The sequence below is a fragment of the Columba livia genome, chromosome 2 (genome assembly GCF_036013475.1).
Source record: "Columba livia isolate bColLiv1 breed racing homer chromosome 2, bColLiv1.pat.W.v2, whole genome shotgun sequence".
Taxonomy (NCBI): domain Eukaryota; kingdom Metazoa; phylum Chordata; class Aves; order Columbiformes; family Columbidae; genus Columba; species Columba livia.
The window spans coordinates 88,425,159-88,445,232 of record NC_088603.1 but is presented as its reverse complement, the minus strand read 5'-3'; the positions used below and the strand labels follow the sequence as shown (position 1 = coordinate 88,445,232).

General features: G+C 40.5%; 1 protein-coding gene across 7 annotated transcripts in view; it reads left to right on the top strand.

The window, feature by feature from the left end:
- The first annotated feature begins 1,540 nt into the window (after window positions 1-1,540).
- Window positions 1,541-20,074, top strand: part of TENT4A (terminal nucleotidyltransferase 4A) — a 61,779-nt gene continuing 43,245 nt past the window's right edge. For 2 of the 7 annotated variants that reach the window (XM_021280666.2, XM_005513309.3), the window contains exons 1-6: window positions 1,543-2,742; window positions 14,043-14,166; window positions 15,628-15,674; window positions 16,558-16,678; window positions 18,250-18,357; window positions 19,098-19,226. In XM_021280666.2, the coding sequence (XP_021136341.2) occupies window positions 1,925-2,742; window positions 14,043-14,166; window positions 15,628-15,674; window positions 16,558-16,678; window positions 18,250-18,357; window positions 19,098-19,226 (1,347 nt within the window). In that variant the 5' untranslated portion in view covers window positions 1,543-1,924. The other 5 variants (XM_021280667.2, XM_065052718.1, XM_021280669.2 and 2 more) reach the window with 5 other exon arrangements.

Below are 20,074 nucleotides of genomic sequence, written 5' to 3'. Positions count from 1 at the left end.
AAGAACGCAAAGTATTCAGGGCTAGAAGAAGAAAGAGACAGTATAATTCTGTGGTTTACTTCTTGTAGCATTTATATAAGAAGAACAGAGTTGAGGGACCCGTTTATTTGTCTCCGTTCAAATTCAATTAAAACCAAACCAAACCAAAAATATCCAAAATCCTTCGGGAAGATGAACTATAAAACCAAGGACTGCTATCCGTAACTCAAGTGGCTGAAATCTGTGCTGAAGAGGCATATACCTGGTTAACCACAGCAGTTAGAAGGGCATTTTGGTTTCATCAGATGGAAATTCTGGTGAATATGGTTTTATATGAGACAAGCTTAACAGCACTTTCATGTGGTCTGGTTTTAGTTTATGGTGTACTTTTATGTGTAGTTTGGCTGTTATTCCTGGAAACAGATCTGTTTCTTAACAAAAGCAAATGGATTACTTGCTCTTTCTAAATAACTTCCAACGATAAACATTAGGCTGTCGCCCTCAAATCAGTTTATCTTGTTCTGAAGTCTAAAAGTATAGTAAGAAAATACAGCTGTTTCAAATACAACTGTCCTCTGCTAACAAATGAGTATTGTTCTCTCATCCTCTCTTCACTCCCTTCTTAGTACCAGTTCTGATGACGAAGCTCCTTCAAAATGAACTGTTGAAAACGATCATTTTTCTTCCTAGTGCAGTTTTCTGATGAATTAATAAAGTAAATTGGCTCACTGATCCATATCAGGTCTGGTGCAAAGAAGCAGAGAGAAAGGGAATAACAGGATTACAGAGAGCGGGACCACTCCTTTCCCCCTCACTTGTGGCAGTAAATTGTTAGGTCACCCAGGGCATACCAGACAACTGCACTGGAGGGCTGTTGTAACTGGGATTCCCTGATAGAATTTGTCACCGTGCATCTACACCGTCGTCCTTGCTGTGCTGCAGCCAGGTAAGGGCTGTGTCCGACTGACTGGTGATTCGAGGACCACTGGAGACTCTGGGAGTACCCGAGGGAGAGGACACTTGATCCCTATGCATGCTGAAGCTGCTCAAGGAGAAGGCCAAATCACGGGATTAGAAAGAGAACCGCTATGAGCATCACTCCGGAAGGCTGGCTGTCAAAGCAGATCTTTACATGACGGCAGAAGCACAGCTTATCTGCATTCGATCCCAGCCCACCGTGATGACGGCACACGAAACCCAGCAGATTCAAACTCAGTAAAAACCTGAGTACCCAGCAAAAACACAGTACTTCACGGAACTTTCTTGGCGCTAGAAACAGAGGTAGCAGAGCCTTCCCTTGCTCATCAACCGCATCCTTCTGCCTGTGCACCCCGGGCACCCTCCCTCCTGCGGGGGACCAGCGCAGCCCTGCTCAAGCCCCGCACGAGTTCGAGGGCTTCCGAACCTTTCCGAGGGTTTCCGAACGCTTCCGAACCCTCCCGACGCCCGCCAGGCGCGCATGCGCCGTAGCGAGAGAAAGCCTTTCCGACGTCCTTCTCCCTCCCGCTTCCCACCGGCCTCGGCGGGCCCGGCCCCGCCCCCCGGGGCGGCTAGCGCGCATGTGCGGTTGCCAGGGCGGCCGTCTCCAGTGGAGGTTTAAAATCTGCGGGGCATGCGCAGTCCCGGTTCTGGCCCTGGCGAGGGGGACGCCACATTGGAACGGCGAGGGGAGCTCTTCGGGCAGCGCCGGGCCGGGTACAGTTTGCGCCGCCTCCGCTCCTCCCGAGCCGCGCTCGCCTGGCCTCGCCCGGCTCTGCCCCCCGCCTGCGGCCGCCCTCCCTCCCTCCTTCCCTCCTCCCCGCGACACATGCTGCTGCTCCCGGCCCGCGTCTAGCGCCGCTGCCGGGCCCGGCGCGCTGAGGCGAGGGAGTGCGCGGCTGGCGGTGAGCGGGCGGCGGCGCGGCGCTCTGGCCGGGCCGTGAGGGTTGGAGGCGGGCGGGCGTGGATGGATCCCCGCGTGGCCTGGATCCAGCCCGAGCAGAAAGGCCCCGCGAATGCGCTGTGGATGCAGATCTGGGAGACCTCGCAGGGTGTGGGGGGCCGGGGCGGCGCCAGCTTCCCGCACTACCTCTGCCTTAACTCCCCGGCGCTGGACTCCGCCGCCTCCCCGCCCCGCGGCCACAGCTGCGTGCGGCTCGGGGCGCCCGGCGGCAGCGCCTGCTGCTCCTCTTCCTCGCCGCCCTCGCCTTCGCCGTCCCCTCCGGCCCTGCTGACCGGACTGGTTCCCGCTGCCAACGCCGGCCCCGCGGCGCTGAACGGCGGCGAGGGAGGGCGGCGGCTGCAGAAGTCGCCTTCCGTGTCGTCCTCGTCCTCCTGCTCGTCGGTGGAGTCCGGCACCGAGAGCCCCGGCTTCTCCTCCTCGGGATCGTGCGGAGGCGGCGGCTCCTCCTCTTCCTCCTGCGGCCCCCGGGCGGCGGCGGTGGCTCCTCCCGGGCTGCTGGGCAGCGGGGCCGGACCCGGGGAGTTTTTCAACTTCCACGAGAACAAAGTGAACAGCGGTGTGAACGGGCACCACCAGCCCCCGCACCTGGCGCGCAGCCCCCACCCGCCGCCGCCGGCGTCTCCCCAGCAGCACCAGTACCACCCGGGCCGGAGGAAACGAGAGAATAAAGCCAGCACCTATGGGATGAATTACCTGCTCTCCGGCAGCCGGGGCGTCGCCGTCAACAACTCCCCCCACCAGCAGCGGCAGCAGCCTCAGCCAGCACTGCAGAGCCCCGGCACACCCTGGAAGACCAGGAAATACAGCCCGGGCGTGCAGGGGTGAGCAGCCGGGGCCTCTGGGGCTGCTGCAGCCCGAGAGGAAAGGGGGACCTCGGCAGCCTCTCCTGTGGCCACCCTCTGGGCATGGAGGCGGGTGGGTTGGGGTCACACTGACTCCTTTGGAGCCCGCTGTGGCAGCAAGGTCGATGATACGGGATGGCGGAGCACAAAACCGTGTTCTTTTGTAAATCACCTTGGTCTGTGCCAGCTGGGTGGCTCCTGGCCAAAGCAGTGATGCAGGCCGGGCTTGGGAACCCATAGATACAGGGAGATAGGCATTACTTTGTGGTAGGTTGAGACTCGAAGATGTCAGGCCACTTAGAGTAGTTAGAGCAGAGATGGGTGAGGGATGCCTCTCAGCTTTCTAGGGGTCAATTCAAATTGTAAGGGGAAAGTGGAAGGCTTCAGTTCAGAGTAGCTCGAAGAAGACTGTTGCACTGATTTTTAAATGCCTCTGTTTAGGCTGTAGCAGACTGTTTACTTTGGAGAGTGTTAAGAACATCAGTTGAAAGGGAAGTGCCCAGTTCTTGCTGAAATAAGCATGAAAGTCAATGTGGTCTCAGAACATTTTTGAGGGAAATGTTCTATCTCTAGAGTAGAGAGAGTCAGCCAATATCTTAACTGAAATCTTGGCTTTCTAAAGAGAACGCTTATATGAAGCTTATCGTATTCTGTGCCCAAAACCTTCTCATATAGATGTATAGTTAGTAACGTTGAGTATTCAGTTTAGTCTGACAAGCATGTAGAAGGGACCAAACTTGAACAAAGCACCTCTGGAGTGCTCCATGAGGTTTCTATATTTCAGCTATTATATTATACTTGATCAAGGGGAAACATTGCTTTCTAATGGTAAAGTTATTTTATTAATGGAAAAAGTGCTAGCTGCATTGACTGATCATAGCAGATTTCTGATGTCATTTCAAAAATAGTTTCTTGGAACTCCTAAAATCCAAGACCTTTGGATGCCCATGGAGTAAAGGCACTGCATATTTGTAGAAGGAAATAGATAAAGATAACAGGGTACGCTTTCACAGCTGGAGAAATTTGAGAGATTTAACTTAAGGACTTTGTCTTTTGTTTCTGTTTTGGGTGGTACTGTCAGGCGCTGAGTGCATTAAAGTTATTCAGAAGTATTAAAATATGTTTTTAAAGTTCTGTTTTTGCACACTGTAGCCTCTCCTGGGGAAGACTTGTGACTACTGCTTTTTAATTCCAAACTGACACTGAAAATGAAAATTGCTTACAGGAAGCCAAGCTTTGGATGTTTAAGAGGTGTCATAAGCTTTCAGTCCTGTATTAATAAGATGTGTGTCTCAAATTCAAATGTTACTTTAAGAATAGCCTGAATTTGGTTTATTTCTATAGACAAGCAGTAGAACACTGAATTAATATTTTAATTTATGTATGTAAGACAAGTCAGTGTCACTGAGGTAGATCTTCAGGCAGGTGGGTGAGGGAGTTGCCTGAGGTCACCCAGCAGGTCTTTGCCTGGATTCGATTCCAGGTTTGCCAGTGCAGCTTCTGTCCTCTGATTGTTAGGTAGCACCACCTATACCGGTCACATATCCTTATCTTGCATCTTCTGCCCATTTGTTTTCTGTTGGCTTTCATTTGATAAAGATTAGGCCACTTTTCAGGTATGTGTTTATAGAGAATCTGTTTAGCCAAGCTTCAGTTGCGCTATTCAGTTCCATAATACACGTTATTTTGCTGATGAGTTAATGACAAGTGATTTGAAAGCAGAAGCTGTGTTTCCTGATCTTCTGTCAAGAATTTGTATTACTACAGTGAGACTTGGTGCTGGGGTGAGACACCGGTAACTACAGCATGTGTGATTCCATAATTCCAGACTGTCTTATGATTAATTTATCATATCATTGTGTCACATAACTGTAGAAATGTCATAGCTTTCCTTAGAGTAGCAGGGAGCTAGTGCTGAAAGAGAGCATGGAAGTTGAGACCATAGACTTAAATATGAGAAGCAGTTTCTGCCTTAAACTTTGAGTTCTGTTACCCAAGGTGAACATTGGATGAGCGTGTATTCTAAACCAATTTTCTTTTTGGTGTTAGAATCTTTTATTAAGTGCTTACATGATTGGAATAACAAAAATGTTGTAATTAGTGTACTAGTGTTGTAATTAGATACACTTTAGGTATCTACTGCAGTAATTTCTGACTACTAGTGAGTTTCACTTCATTTTCCTGAAGCCAGGCTGGTGTATTATTTGCCTCCTCAAATAAAAATACACTGAAAAGACTTGGGTGGGAACAGATCCTTACAGAAGTTTCTTTTGGATCCTTTACATTCCTGCTTTGTTGCCTGGTATTACTTGACACTGTCAGCCCGGTCCTGAAGCATCACTTCCATAACTGTGATGTTTGAGTGGCAGAGGGTCCTCAGTGGTGTCAAACTGGTGTGTGCAACTGTCAAAGAATGTGATCCTTACAGCTATCTGTTGCAGCCTGCTTTGGACACAGATTATGGGAAGAAGGATTTGATCATTGTGATGCTCTTGTGCTCATTTTATGCATGAATGTTAGAGCTTACTCTGTCATGAAAATTGTTCTCTGCGGAATGTTTTTCTGTAACGCGCTGAAATTTCTAAGTGATATGCAGTAGCTCACAGTGTTACTGTAGTGTATTTTGGTAGCTGACTAAAGGGTAACCTCCTTGACTTTTCCCAGGCTGCAGTAGTACTTTTGATGAAGTGCCTGCACGCTTTGAAATATTACTGTGCTGTCCTCTCTTTCTTGTTCAGAGCTGGAGATGGTCTGTAGCAGTGCAAGTTGTCACCATTTTTTGAAATGGATCATAGTCAGTGGCTTTGTGATGGTAGATATGGTGACGTTTGGAGTACTTTATGTTGTAAAGGCTGTGATTTGCTCTGTTTTATGTACAGCATTCCTTTGTTTCCAGTGGACTCACACCTATTGCTTTTACCACCTTCTGACAGTAGCATGCCCATCTTTGTGTTGTAAAGGAAATTCTCCCTCTCATAAAATGCAAGTGTGAATAGCCATGCTTGATTAGATTTCATCCTAAATCTATGCTTTTGGATGCTCTAGATTGACCTGTGTTATCTTTTCCCAGATTTTTGGAAAGTAAGGAGTGAGGAGAACAAAGCCATATATATTCCAGTGCCTCAACAAAGTAATTAATATAGCAGCAGTGTAAATTTTTAAATGTTTTAGGTTTAGGTTAGGAGTATAGCACAGTGGAGATGACAGAATGATTGACTACAGATATGATGCAGGTAAGTGTCCTTTAATATCATAAGGTTAGCTCAAACTGTTGTGACTCTGCAGAACTACATCTAGTTTCTTGCTACTGTAAAGGATTCTCTTACATGGTTTTAAACGACATCTAGCCTCTTAGGATCTGTCTTATTTGTACATCAAAGTAGTAACTTCTGTTTCTGTAAAGTCAGTATTTTAAATACATCTGACTAATTTAAGCATCCAGAGAGTTTAAAAGTGCTGGAGTTTTATTTCAAAATATGGCATCCAGTTATTCTAAACTTTTTACTAAAAATTCTACTGCTAGGTTTGCATTGTCTGTCTGAGTATGTAGCTAACAGGGCACTTTCTCTTAAGACGTAGTGAATAGCTTATGAGGAGTAAGCATCTCTTGATAATTACACAAAACTTCTGTTGCAGAGCAGAAGAGTGCGAACACCTCCACATGTGATTAGGCTGAGAGAGGATTCAGGCCAGCATTGTTTGGTGACCATAGCAGATTCATCTGGGGAGAGTTCACATAAGCAAGATAAGCTCATGACGATGCTTCCCCAGAAGACTTACCTCAGTGTTTGCCAGTTTGCAGCTGAAGGATACTGTGTACCAAAAGTGGTGTCCAGAGATTCGTTTCTGTAGCTACTCAGATGTGGTGGTGTTACAGTATATTAAGTCTATATTAGGTTTTGCTTGTTTCTTCAGCTGTATACTGAAGTGTTTCTAATTCCAGTGTTATTGTAATTTTTTTTTTTTTTGCATTTGTGCTATATTGCTGAACTTGGACCAAGATAAATTCCATTATTAAGTTTTATGCAATGCACAATTAAAAGTGCCTTGCATTCAAGAATTTCCGTAGCACTGGTTCCATGTTTGTCAACTCTTGCTGCTTCTTATGCTGCGGTCAGAGCTGGACAATGCAAATCACTGTGAAGGGATGCCACACTGTCAGCCCATTTTGCAAATTTGATTTTCATTTACTTTGGCTGAATTGAAAAAACTCAGACTTTGGAAACTCTCTGAAACCTTTACTGTCTGCACTGAGGTGTCCAACACTTGCAAAGGCTTTAAGGGATTCCCAAGGGTGGTATTCTAACTCCTTCCTGTACTTAATGATGCTGTCTCGCTCTAATACCTTGTGATAAAGAATCAACACATTGGGCTATCCTTCATCTGTTAGATCATTACTGTCTGTTACCTGCAATGTTATGTGGATACTTGTAGTGAAGTTCTTAATGTAAGAGGCAGGCAATGCTGGCAGCGTACACTCCATTCTTGTTTCATCTGGCTTTAGAATCAGGGCAGAATGAGGCAGTTATATACTGTAGTACACAAGGAAGAGGGCAGGAGTAGTTGCCTGTTAGTCATGGTAAATACCCAGAGAGAGACTTGAGAGAGCATCAGGATGTGGTTGAACAGTTTGTTTTCATGCCTAAAAGTTGGTACGCAGCAGAGTTCAAGGGAAGCTGCTGGAGGGATTATCAAAAGAACAGAGCTTCTCTTTTTTGTGGTTGACTAAGTTGACTAAAGTAGGTAAAGCTCAAAAGCTCTTTGTGAAGTGGATGTCTAGCATGGATTTAGAGACTGATGCTTTCACTAACGGAATGAAAGAAATATTTTGGCAGCAGTAGACCTGAAAGAGAGCGTAGTACTAGAGGTCAGAAAGGCTGAGCTACAGTAGTAAAACATGAGAAAGCTTTGCATGACAGCTGCTCACATCTGTGTATGAAGGAGAATAGGACATGTTTGCAGCAGTTTAATCTTGGCATCAGCATCATGATGCTTTTCACACTTGTTAGGCTTTGGCAGTAGAAATAATTAGCACTAAGAACATAAACAGCTGTACCGGTGAGACCATTAGAGGTCAATGCCAAATGTTGGGAGAAGAATATATCAACATGAGCCTGTGGTGATATTTCCTGCAGTAATCTTTCAGATTTCAATGATTGATGGTTCTTGGACTGCCCAGGGCTACAGGCAGTGTATTGCTAAGCTTATTGTAGACTTGATATATGAATTTGTCTCATCTTGAGCTGGTATGAACTTCTGGGATCAGCAGTGTCCTGTGGCAAGGCGTTCCTCAGTTAAGCTATGCATTATGTAGAGATCCTTTTTTTTTTATTTTCCTGTCCTGAGGCTGTCACTAGGGTTGCAGTTACTGCCAGCCACAGGTCTATGCATTAATGACAAAGTCCGTGTGTGCTCTCTGCAGCTGACCTGAAAGAGGGAAGAGTTGAATCAGCTGTCAGCTGTCTGTTTTCTAGTCTGTTTAATCATTCCCTCCATTGAAGCCGTTTCCTGCCTCTAGATCTTTATCACCTCTGTATACTTTAACGTTCTGTTGTATCTTCAGGACTCAGATAAACCAGACCCGTGTGTCATAGTGTCACAGTATTCCTACATTTTGAGCTGTCTTGTTCTATCTTGTACTTTCTTTCCTGATTACTAATAGGGGACAGACCTTTTAGCAGAATTCTTATAGCACCTCCTTGAATCTTTGTAAAGATAAAATCTTCTTGTGTGCCTCTTGTGCTTACATTTGTCTTATTTCAAATTCTGCCTGCTACTCCATTGTGCAGTCTGTATTTTAATGTCCATCTGCAGTTCTTGAGCTGGCTTATACTGGGTAGCCTCACAGTCTCAGACTTTTCTGCTTTATTATTTGTCACCTTGCTGCATCACTTACAAGGATGCTGACTAGCATAGGGTACTTCGGGGCTTCAGTGGTGACTTCCCTTTAATGTGGAATCGAAGAGTTCCAGCTGCTTGTTTTCTGTTGAAAACTTACTTATCTACATGAAGGTCTTTTTTTCTTATCCCATGTCAGCTTAGTTTCTTTTTAAGTCTTCATAAGGACATGTGGGACCATTATCAAATGCTGCTTGGAAATCCAAGTAGATAACAGGATTTCCTTTGTGGTTCACTGATTCTTGCAAATAATTCCTGATAGTTTTCTTTAAGACATTACTTCTGTTTACAAAAGCTATGTTGACATCTTGATATAGGGATAACTGTTCATGTGTTGCATTGATTATACTTATGACTAGTTTGACTATTATGAATGTCAAAACTAATGCTTTTAGACTAAAAGAAGAGATTGCTGCTTAATGTTCTTCTGACACAAATGCAGTATCAAGTGAGTGCTGTTTTTGGCCGATACCAAATTACCAGGAATAGATTTTGCTGTGAAGTGTTTTCTACTAGGAAGCTGGTGTGGGACAAGTTCTCCCTGCAGGGATCAGGGCAACCTCTGGGGGATTGAAAAAAAACAAACCCCAAAAAAGCCCCACACAAAAACCCCACAAAAAAACAACAAACCCCAACACTAGCTTCTGTACTTGTCATGTGTTGTAATCACTTAACTTCCTCTGTTCTGATCACTTAATTTGCTTACCAGAAGCAGGTTTTGGGGCTCCTGAGCTCGTTTATCCGTTTTCAGGCATAGGTTTGCATCTCGTTAAGTTGTTCCTCATAATCCTTTTTGATATCCTTAATCTTCCAATCCTCTTTTCCTGCTTTGTATGTGACTTCAGGGTTTCTGAAGATGGCATCTGATGGAAACCTGTGACAAAGTAGTAGCAGCTCTTTTTTCCCTAATATCTGGTTAGATGCAGTACTTAAATCGAGAAAAGGCTTTTTTACCTTTTGTTGCCTTGCAGAGATATTGACTTTGAATGGGCAGGGTTTGCTGCTAGTAGTACTTTGATGGATGCATTTTGAATTAGACTCTGCTGCTTGAGATTGTCAGGAGTTGTTTCTCTTAAATGTTTCAGCGGCTAACCTGGTATAATGCATATCTGATCTACATGGGCATAATTAGTCTCTCATCACTATGTGTTTCTGCTGTTGCAACCTTTCTGACTTGTCTGGGATGTTAATCGCTTGCTATCTTTGGGCATTTGGAGAAGAATAGTATTAAGACAGGAATTTCAGTGTTTAGCGGTTCTATTTGTTGTCATAGCAAGCTTGCTGATTCAGTTCCAAGGTTTAACATATGGTATGCTCCTTCACTGGTGCAACAAAATAGTTGTGTGATGTTTTCTTGGTGTTGCGGTGAAGTCCAGCAGCCTAAGTCGGGAGTAATGTACAGCTGTTCAGAAGCTTATGTAGTGGATCTATTTTGCCTTCTATTAACTTGGAGATATAGATCTATTTGTTTTCTAGATTTTTATAATGCAGCTTTTTCAAAGAACATCCAGCCATTAAGAAAGGAGTTGTTTGAGTTTTATTGGATTGACAGACTTTGCAAAAATGGATTGATTTTGGCTTCTTTTTCTCTTCCAAAGTGCAACAGATTCTGTTAGTTAAACCTGGAAATTTGTAGTGTAAATTAATCTAATTAATTTCTCGAGTGTGTGAACCATCAAGTGCTCCTAAGAGATACAGAAGAAGAAAACTAGAAGAAACTAAATCTAAAATTATTACTGACTCTGACTTGCAAGAGTGTGGGACAAAGAGAAAGCTTAGAGAGGAAATATGAACAATACAATCTCTTTTGGAAAAGGTACAATATATTTTATTAACTACTCTCATTGTTCCGTGAATGAGAAAAAATAGTACTTTTTTTCCTTCATTTTCTCCTTAGTAGTTAACTTGCCAAGTCATCTTGATTCCTATGAGAGTTTAGTATTTAGTATTCCTATATGAGTACCTACCTGTTAAACATTTCACAGTTCTGATTCATAAGTTCTACATAGTTGAGATTTTTTTTTTATTCTGCCAGTCTTTGAATTTGCTGCCTTCCGTACAGTTACAGTGACAAAGATACTTGTCTGAATTATGTAGTAATATGGGACCGATTTGCTGCGGCAGTACAGTCTGTGAACGTAGCACTATGTTTTGTAGTTTCTCTCATCTCTAAGCCTAGAACATTGTATTGGGGCATAGAGCACTCTTGCCTCTGTGCTACTGGGAGTGAGAAGGGTTGGCATACAAAAGCGAAGGCACCTGACGGGTGTTGTGGCTGAGGTGGAAAGAAAAGAATTCTAAGTTATTCTGCTCTTTTTGGTCATATTAATAGTTCTATTTTTGCTACTCTTGCAGATGTCTTAATCTTAGATCATATTGGAAAAAGTCTATCTCAGAATATACTATTACTTTCAATCATACATATATATGTTCTGCTTTCCTTTATTTCACTAAACCGTGTTGCTGAGTTTTAAACTGTTACACTGATTTCAGCTGCTGAATGTGTGTGCTTGTTGTTGTGTGAGATTTCACCTGCGTTTCCCTGGTAATGCAGTTGTGCTTTGCGGTGGCTGGAGGTGAAGGGTGAAGTTCAACAAATCTCAGAAATACGCACAGTGGCTCCTGAGCCTTTCACCATTTAACCTTGAGACCGCGAAGTCCTCAGGCATGTTTCAGACTTCACATTTCATTGAAATAACGTATGCTATTATTTGTAACCTTTATTTCAACAAAGCATCTGTTGAAATGCAGCGTATGCCTTCCCAATCCTTTAGCTCCTTTTCTTACTTGCCATTAGTGTTACACCCACAGGCTTTAACTGGGGCATCTATTCTTTCCTTTTATAAACATTCTTGGCTGATGTGTTAGACTTTTCAGTTAGAAGAATATTCTTTACTTACTAGAACGAGTATGTTTTAAAAAAGGATCAGTTGTTTCGCATAAATCATGCCATCATGTTTCTATCTGTTCCTTTAGAATAAATGAATGTGTTTAGCAGTGTAGACATGATGTTGAAAAGAAACAGGATGTTTACTTGAAGGAACAAAGTCTCTGTGGCTTTTCGTTCACTTTCTAGTTTGTTGATGCTGTTTGAGAGTTTAATTTCACTGCATTGGAGTTAGCCTTTGAGGCAACAAGTCAATGTTATATATAATGATAGTTGTAGATACAGTAAATGATGAGTAAAGTAAATGTTCTCTTTTCTTAGAAATCTGCCTTTAAGGAAAAATATTAGAAAAGTCTGAGGATGTCTCCTGAATATTATATTAACCTGAAGACTAGAAGTGTGTCTGCCTTTCCTAAAACAGTAAAAGGGATAAATTTTGGTAAACAAAAGGTGTCAGTTCTGTTGCACAGTTCAGCCTGTAAGCAGCAGATGTTTATTCTGCTTAGCAGTAATAGCATTAGTGAATGCTAGGTTCGTCCAGGCTGTGAAAATTAGCAAGCTCAATAGTGTAGCAAGTACAAGTAGCCTCTCTTTTTGCATCCTTGTGTTCTAATCTTTTCCACCTTGTGTTAAGAGTACAGTGATCTGAATCTCACCAACAAGTTTTGTTCTCAGTGTTTCTCTAAATGTAGTGAAACTGCCTTGTGAAAAAAGTAAATTAAAATGTTTATCTTTGATAGGAAGGTAGTACAATAGGCACCTTAAACTATGATAGAACATCTATGCTAGGTGCATAGATGTTGCTGGAGGCCAAATTATTCAAGAAGCCGGAAGGAGATTGAGAAAATTGACTCATGCTGTATGTAGAAGGAAGTTACATTAAAAAAAAAAAAAAAAGCTAAGATGTTGCTTATATGTGCATGTACGTTGTGCTGCAAATTGAAATTCTGTTCCTAATGACTAGGATACTGTCACAGTCCTGACTCGAGAGGTAACAAGTGCTTATGAAGATCATAGAGGCGACGTAGGCAAAATACTCAAATGAAAACTACTGCTAGATTGAAAAAGAGTTGGTGGATAGAGACAAGTGGATATGAATTGAGAACCTGTGAAGTGTTATGTTTGGACATGAACTGCCAGTAATAATTCTGACCCCCCACCTCCCTGGCAAGAAAACATCAGATGAAATCATTAACAGGCAGCACTTTAAGGCACTTATTTATACTGATGTGTACTTAAGTTCTCATAGAATGCCGTGAATGACAAAAGCGTAAATGGACTAAAAAGACCTCGAAAAATGAGTGGAAGAAAAGTCCTTTGAGTTAATATACATTATGGTTGGAATCTGCCTATTGCCAATTTTTATAAGCAAGACAATGGGAAGTCTTTAGTGTGGCCTCACTGCTGTTACGTATATTCAAATATTTTTTCATTAGTCGTGTCATCTTTGAGAAGGAAAAAACAAAGCATACTTTGTAGAAACAAAATAAAGTAGCGTCATGTTAGTTTGTACCTTCTTTCTTGCTCTGAAGTTTTGAAATCAAGTAGATTCATCAACAAATTGAAAAGTTTGGTTGATAAGCATACTGCATAGTTAAATGTTCAGTTGTGGATCCAGGACCACTTTAAGATACGAAAAAGGGCAAACAGTAATTGTAAATATGTATGCTTTTTGGAAGTATCTTAGTACTTTTCTGATAAAATTTCTTTGTGAATAGAAAGGAATCCTGACACTTTAAAACTGGGCATATGGTCTGTTGGAAGCTATCTGTTAGAGTGGGAATTCTCTAACGTCTCAGGGAAGAGGTAAGAGTTTTACTAGAGATGTATAAAATTTTCCTTTTGGAAGGCTAAGTATGTTAACAAAGGATTGAACCCTTTTTATTATTATTTTGTTTTTGATGTGTTTCTTGAAGTAGAGAGAAATCTTAGAAATGTGTCAGCATCAAAAAAAAGTTTTTGTAAAACATCACAGCAGTAGTTGTTATTGTCCTGTTTAAGAAATTGAGTGTTTTTGTTTGGCATGGCTTGATGCTTTTCCATTGAAAGCAAACACAACATTTGGATCATTGTGTAGTTTTTAAGACTATGCTTTGTTTTTTAAAGAAAATAATATTTAGGAATCAGGAATTGAATTTGACCTTCATTATTGAGCCAGTAAGAAGGTTAGTAAATGTCTACTAGTGTTTGCATCCTGTGTCTCTTGACACCTTGGCATTTAGGTAATGTGTTGAGGGCTGATGTGTAGGTGTTGTTGAGATTACTGTGAGGTGCTGCTATGAAAGTCAAGGATGAATATATATGCCCTGAACACCAGATCCCAAACCCTCTGGTTTCCCATCTGAAAGCCTAATTCTTCTTGCATTCCCCTTTTTTGAAAATATTGCTGGTTTTGGTTAGATGATGATATTGAATAAAGCCTATCGCCCATTTTTGTTGAAATTTATTGTAATAGTTACATCGTCATTATAACTGATGCTACTTTCTCATTTAGACTACATGAAGAAATAATTGACTTCTATGACTTCATGTCCCCTCGTCCTGAAGAAGCAGCTATGAGAAGAGAAGTGGTGAAAAGAATAGAAACGGTCATCAAAGATCTTTGGCCTACAGCTGATGTGAGTGCTAACTCAGGTGTTGATTTGCTTCTCTAGTAGATTGTAGAGCTCGATTCACTTAACCTTGCTATTATCTTTCTGTGTTTTAGAAGTGAACAGATAAGACTTTGGTTTTAAGGATCTTAATATTATAGTTCTAGCAGTACTTGGCAGTTTATTTGAAAAAGAGGAAGAAATTTGAAACCTAGATTCCAAGTTATTGAAGGCTACTGGTAGTTTTTTTTATGTTGAGAACCAGAGATGTGAAGAACTGTAACTTGATTTTGAATATTGAAGTGAGACTGACTACCTATGTATCCATTTCTGCAAGGCATCCTGAGTGTGTGGGTATTTGTAAAAACAAATATTTTACAAAAGAACAGTTAAAAACCCCAGATTTTTTTTTTTTTTTGACTCTTCAGAAATTTGAGATTTAGAGAATTACTTTAGCCCTGCTTTAGTGGCAAAATTGGACTTGACTTCCTGAGATATCTTGCAACCAAAGTTCTTGTATTTTCAAACCCTTTATTTTGCAAAAAGTAAGTTTCCTCCAAACAAAAAACATCCAAAAGGAATTTTCTGTAAGCTGCATCTGTAGCACCGCCTTTTCTTATTACCAGATAGTAGTGTTGTGAACAAGCAGAAAAACATTTCAGAACAATGTGTTTTCATAGCTTTCCGTGACAGAGTGAGGGCTATAGCTGCAGTACTGAGCTGAAGACACTGTGAAGCTCATCAGCTTTGCCCTCACTTGCAATTTTCTGTAGTAATAACATGTTTCTAGTTTGTGGGAACAAGTATAAGCACTGAAATGGCCCAGTGTTGCCCAGCCTTTTCTTTTCATAAGTCACTTCAGAGAAGTGAACATTAGTATTTTGCTCTGCTGTATCAGAGGGGAAAGCATGTCTCAATTCTCTAGATTGGAAGCATACTTAAAATATTTGATGTGGAGTATGAATGTCTCTTCAGCATACTTTCTTTTCCATGCATGAACACCTACCACTATTTCATAGTCATTCTTACAGTAAAATTTGGAATATTCATGTTTATCTGAATTACATATTTAGATGCACTTGCTGTTTTTTTAAACCTAACCATTTTGAAAAATGTTTTCCTTAAACTCTTTAAATTTCAGTAAAGCTGTCCTATGAGGAAAGAAGGGAGAAGGAAGGAAATTTATAACAGCTTATACTCCTGTTGAACTGGAAATAAATAGTGAAAAGGATTTGTTTCAAAAGTTTACACTCTGCTGCTAGCAGGATTGGTAGTCACTTAATGTTAAAATTATTTCCTTAAAAGTTACATCTATAAGAGAAAGTGTATTTGTACAAGCTTAACAGAGTGTGTAGTAAAGTACGTTCAATAACTCTTTTACTGGGCTGTATCCTTAATGAGTCTAGAAAAACTTAAGTCTCTTGGAAGTGAAATGAGGTGAGCATTCATAATTACAAGATAATTCACTGGTGTGGGTTTTTTTTTCAGGTCCAGATATTTGGCAGCTTTAGTACAGGGCTTTATCTTCCAACTAGGTAAGTGGTAATTTACTTTTATGTTAAAGCTTGTCTTATTTTAGAGTAATGGTAAATTTTAAAGCGGAATTTAGACTGGAATGTGTAAACCCATCAAACTTACAGAAAAATTTTTGCCTAGTGTCCCATGTGACAAAGTGAAGAGCCTTTGAACTTAGAGATTTGAGATAAGTATTTGATATATCATTGTACTGTGCTAGGTACTTACTGGTCCTTTGGTGAATTACCTTTTCTTCCTTATGTCTGGCGTTAGTCTTTGGCTCTTTGTTTTCAAGCTATAGTGAAACTGAATGTTTAGTATTTCTGGTGTGTAAAGGTAGTGTTTTGTTAAATAAAGTGGATTACTGAGACTGTGTCATTGATCACTGAGTTACTGTGCAAAGTCAGTGGAGTCATCACAGCTGTATGTTCCTGTTTTTTGGAGAGCAAATTGTCTTATTTCTTATTTAATTCAGTGATTTATGTTGCTTAATGGTTCAATAGATGAATGTGGAAAATTGTGTAGCTGTGTCTTACAGCAATTAAATTTTCAGTAGGAAAACATTGCAGTTTTCATTTCTATGAATAACAATCGCTGATTAAAATAGTTTGGAATACTAACATGCCTGTCAACATGGGTAGAGGAGGGATGGGATTAGGCTGTGGAAGTTAGAGGAGAGGGAGCAAGGAAGGTAAAATGGAGAGGAGCTCAAGTCATCAGAAAAATGGAACCAAGAAACTAGAATACTACTTTTGGTTTCTGAAGTGCACTAGACCATCTCTTAACATTGCTAAAGGAAGCTTATTGGGAACCTAGATAAAAGTTGCAAAGTAGTCACCCTGGAGGGGATGGTAGAGTATGTTTTAGACATAATGAATCTCATTCTGTGTTCTTTTTGTCCAGTGATATTGATCTAGTTGTTTTTGGGAAATGGGAACGGCCCCCTTTACAGCTGCTAGAGCAAGCACTAAGAAAACACAATGTGGCTGAGCCATATTCCATTAAAGTACTTGATAAAGCTACGGTAAGTAATAGTTTTTACAATACGGAACTGAAAAGCTTTCAGACCCCTTAAGATGTTAGTGATAAATGTTGTTCTTAACTCATAAAGCAAATGATGTTGTCTTAAGCACAATGTTTTGCTCTATCTGTGTAAGATTTGTAGAATGTGTGTGTACTTAGCAATAGGACACAGTTCTTTAAATGGACAATGGTATGTCTGTGTACTGTATTTGCGGGAAGGCCGTATTTTATGCGTGTGTTGTCAATAAAGAACTGAAAGTCAGTATTTGTAAAATATCTAGGAAAGTAAGTTAACGATTTGTATAGCATTTTTCTCCTGGCCTTTGGGAAGATTTTGTTCAGGCAGGGACCAGCCTTGCTTGAAACCCTGATTTTTCAGGTTGTCTTGTTTCTGATGGCATAGGAAAGCGTTCCAAACTGAACTTTTTTTTTCCTTCTAAAATACACTACTGAAAAGCTTTATTTCATTTGTGAAACTGATGTGTAGTATCTCTTACATCTGTCTTGTAACCCTAACAGATCAATTTGAATATGCAAAAAACTGAGAATTTTATATTACTGAGCAAGTGGTGTTTTCTCCAGGAGACTAAGCAGAGTATTTCAAACTTCTGTTAGTATGCTGTTATGTTTTAAGGTCTCTGAAATAATGTCACTCTTTTAGGTCAGAAGATCCCTATTGCTTCTGTTGGAGTAGTAGTACATAACAATAGGTCTGGTAATCATAGGTTTACCTGAGAATGAGTGGAATTTTTAGAATCAGTGATACCACTTAGGTATGTGAAATGGCCCTAGGCTAGACTTACCAATTTTACTAGCTATTCTTATTTTATTCCCTCTGCAGTAGGTATAGGATGATGCTATACTTCTGCTCTTTTTTTGTTTTCAATCTCAGATTAAAAATGCAAGAAGTTCAATTTAATCTAAACTTCCCCTGGTAACATTTATTTATGATTGTAAGACCATTTTGTAGGATGCTACCTTCAAGCTGGTGGTGTGAGACTGAACTACATATTCAGTAGTTTTATAATAATTTATTGCTGCCAGAGGAGGAAGCACTGCTACTCCTGCTTTGCTTTTACCCCTTCTGGCTTTTGTTTGACTCTGCAGGGAATCAGTTCAGCTTGATAAACCAACAGACCGTGCTTTATTTTCTTCTGCTAGGCTAGTCTTCTGTCAGTTTAGCAAGTGGCTGGTGCAGTGCTGGGTCAGAGGAATGCAGTTCCCACAGGTTATGAGGGCAGAATGTCTCCTACTAACAGCAGTGAGTCAGTAAATGAAGTAAATTTAGTTTTCTTACAAAACAATGATATTGCAGCTATAAAGGTAGTTATCTAATATCTATGGGAGAGTACTTAAGTGATCATAAGTTAATGTGAACATAACTGCCTGGGTTTTTGATCACTTCACTAAAAAGCATTTGCTTGTCAGTAAAGTTAGCATTATTATCTTTTCTCAAAATCATATTTTCTTGTCTTGGACTGATAATATTAATGTGTTTTTAGTGAGTAAGCTGAAGAATAGCACCAGTGTTGCATTTCTATTATTCATAAAATGTTGTGTTAATCTTTTCAGGTTCCAATAATAAAACTTACTGACCAGGAGACAGAAGTGAAAGTTGACATCAGTTTTAATGTAGAAACTGGTGTGAAGGCAGCTCGATTTATCAAGGAATATATGAAGGTATCAGCTGTATTATGTGTGTTATGCCATCTACCAAGGATGTGCTAGATGCTTAGCTAACTTCTTTTGGTATAGGCTAAGACTTTCGAAGATTTATTGCTGAAGACTATTTTCATTAATACTAACTAAATGTGGATATTTTAATTGATTTTCTACTGCTATTCATTCAGTGTTGCCTTTGAGTGTTAGGTGTTTGTGTGGATAAACCTGTGCAGTGGAAGGACTTCTACAGTCATTTCTAGAACTGCAGATAGGTACTACACTTCTAAAGCAAGTCTGTTCAAGTTTTGCTTACCTTGAATTTAAGTGATGTTTGATTATGAACAGTATCTTGCTAAACAGTGTCTAAAAACAATTCTTCTGTAGCTGTGTACTTAAAATCAAGTTTACTATTTATGCTTTGTGGTAAAAATACTGTTTAGATGGAAAGCTTTGACCATAATGAGTGACACTGGCATTCAGAGAAGGATATAAAAATCTTCGGGTTTAGGGGAAAGAAATAAATTTGATATGTAACCTGTTTGATAAAGGGAGAGCTAAGTCTTCTCATCTGTTTCATTCATCTAGAGAATTACAAAAAAAAAAAAGCATGTTTCAGTTCTTCTTGTGTAAATACTTTATTGCACACTACTGGATAACATTTTTGTATTGGAAGGTGAATCTTGTGTTGAGATTGTGTAGTTCTTTCTTTGTTTTGGAATGTCTATGTGGTCATTGATAAGACTTATTTTGCTTTGCAGAAATATTCTTTGCTGCCTTACTTGATTTTAGTATTAAAACAGTTCCTCCTTCAGAGGGACTTGAATGAAGTTTTTACTGGTGGAATTAGTTCTTACAGCCTAATTTTAATGGCAATTAGTTTCCTGCAGGTAAGTGTGTTCTTATTTATTTCTGCGTTCATTAAAATATTCTGGTTTCTGTACTTATTCCCTGTTATGTGCTGTTTCTTTAGACTCCCCTGGCAATGTCCAGCTTTATTGTTATGGCTGTATGTGTTCGGCCATTGGCAGCTCCTGTAGACCTCTCAGGCCTCTAACCACTGTTCACTGTATGAACTGAAACAGCAGCAAGAGCCTTATGAGCATTGTAGAGGCTGGGCGTTGCTTTCTATACCAGGGCTTGTGATATGGATTATGCTGCCTTTCTGGGCAGCCTGTTCCAGTACCTTTGTCATTTTACTGGTGTTTTGTAAATCTGTCAGGATGCTGTTTAAGTCTGTTGCTTCCTAGACTTACTGATACTGAATGTGCAAAGTTGTTGATTTCAGTGTTCATTAAAATGATGAAAAATAGTCAACTTGTTTTTTAATTATGTGTAGGTTTTCACATACTTAAAACTGGTGGATATTGTAGGTAACTGATGAAATATCTAATGAGTTATAACTTCTTCCAATATATTTTTGTGACAGTAAGTTTTTTATGAGTATGATGAGGTACAATGTGTGTCTCAGCATCTCTGATGATGGAAGAACCTACATATCCTGTTGCTGCTAAATACTGATTTATATAATATAGGGAGATTGAGAAAAAAACCCACTAATTCAATTGGGGCAAATAGATTCCCCCTCTGCTTCTGAAAACATTAAGACTGATGGATTTTCTGTGAAAAAAACAGGTATTGCTCTGTTACTAAGCTGTAATGTAGTATACAGTACTTTTTTATTGCTTTTGGCTTAGGGAAAGGAATTTACTAATCCTCAAAAAGCTGGAAGAGGAGG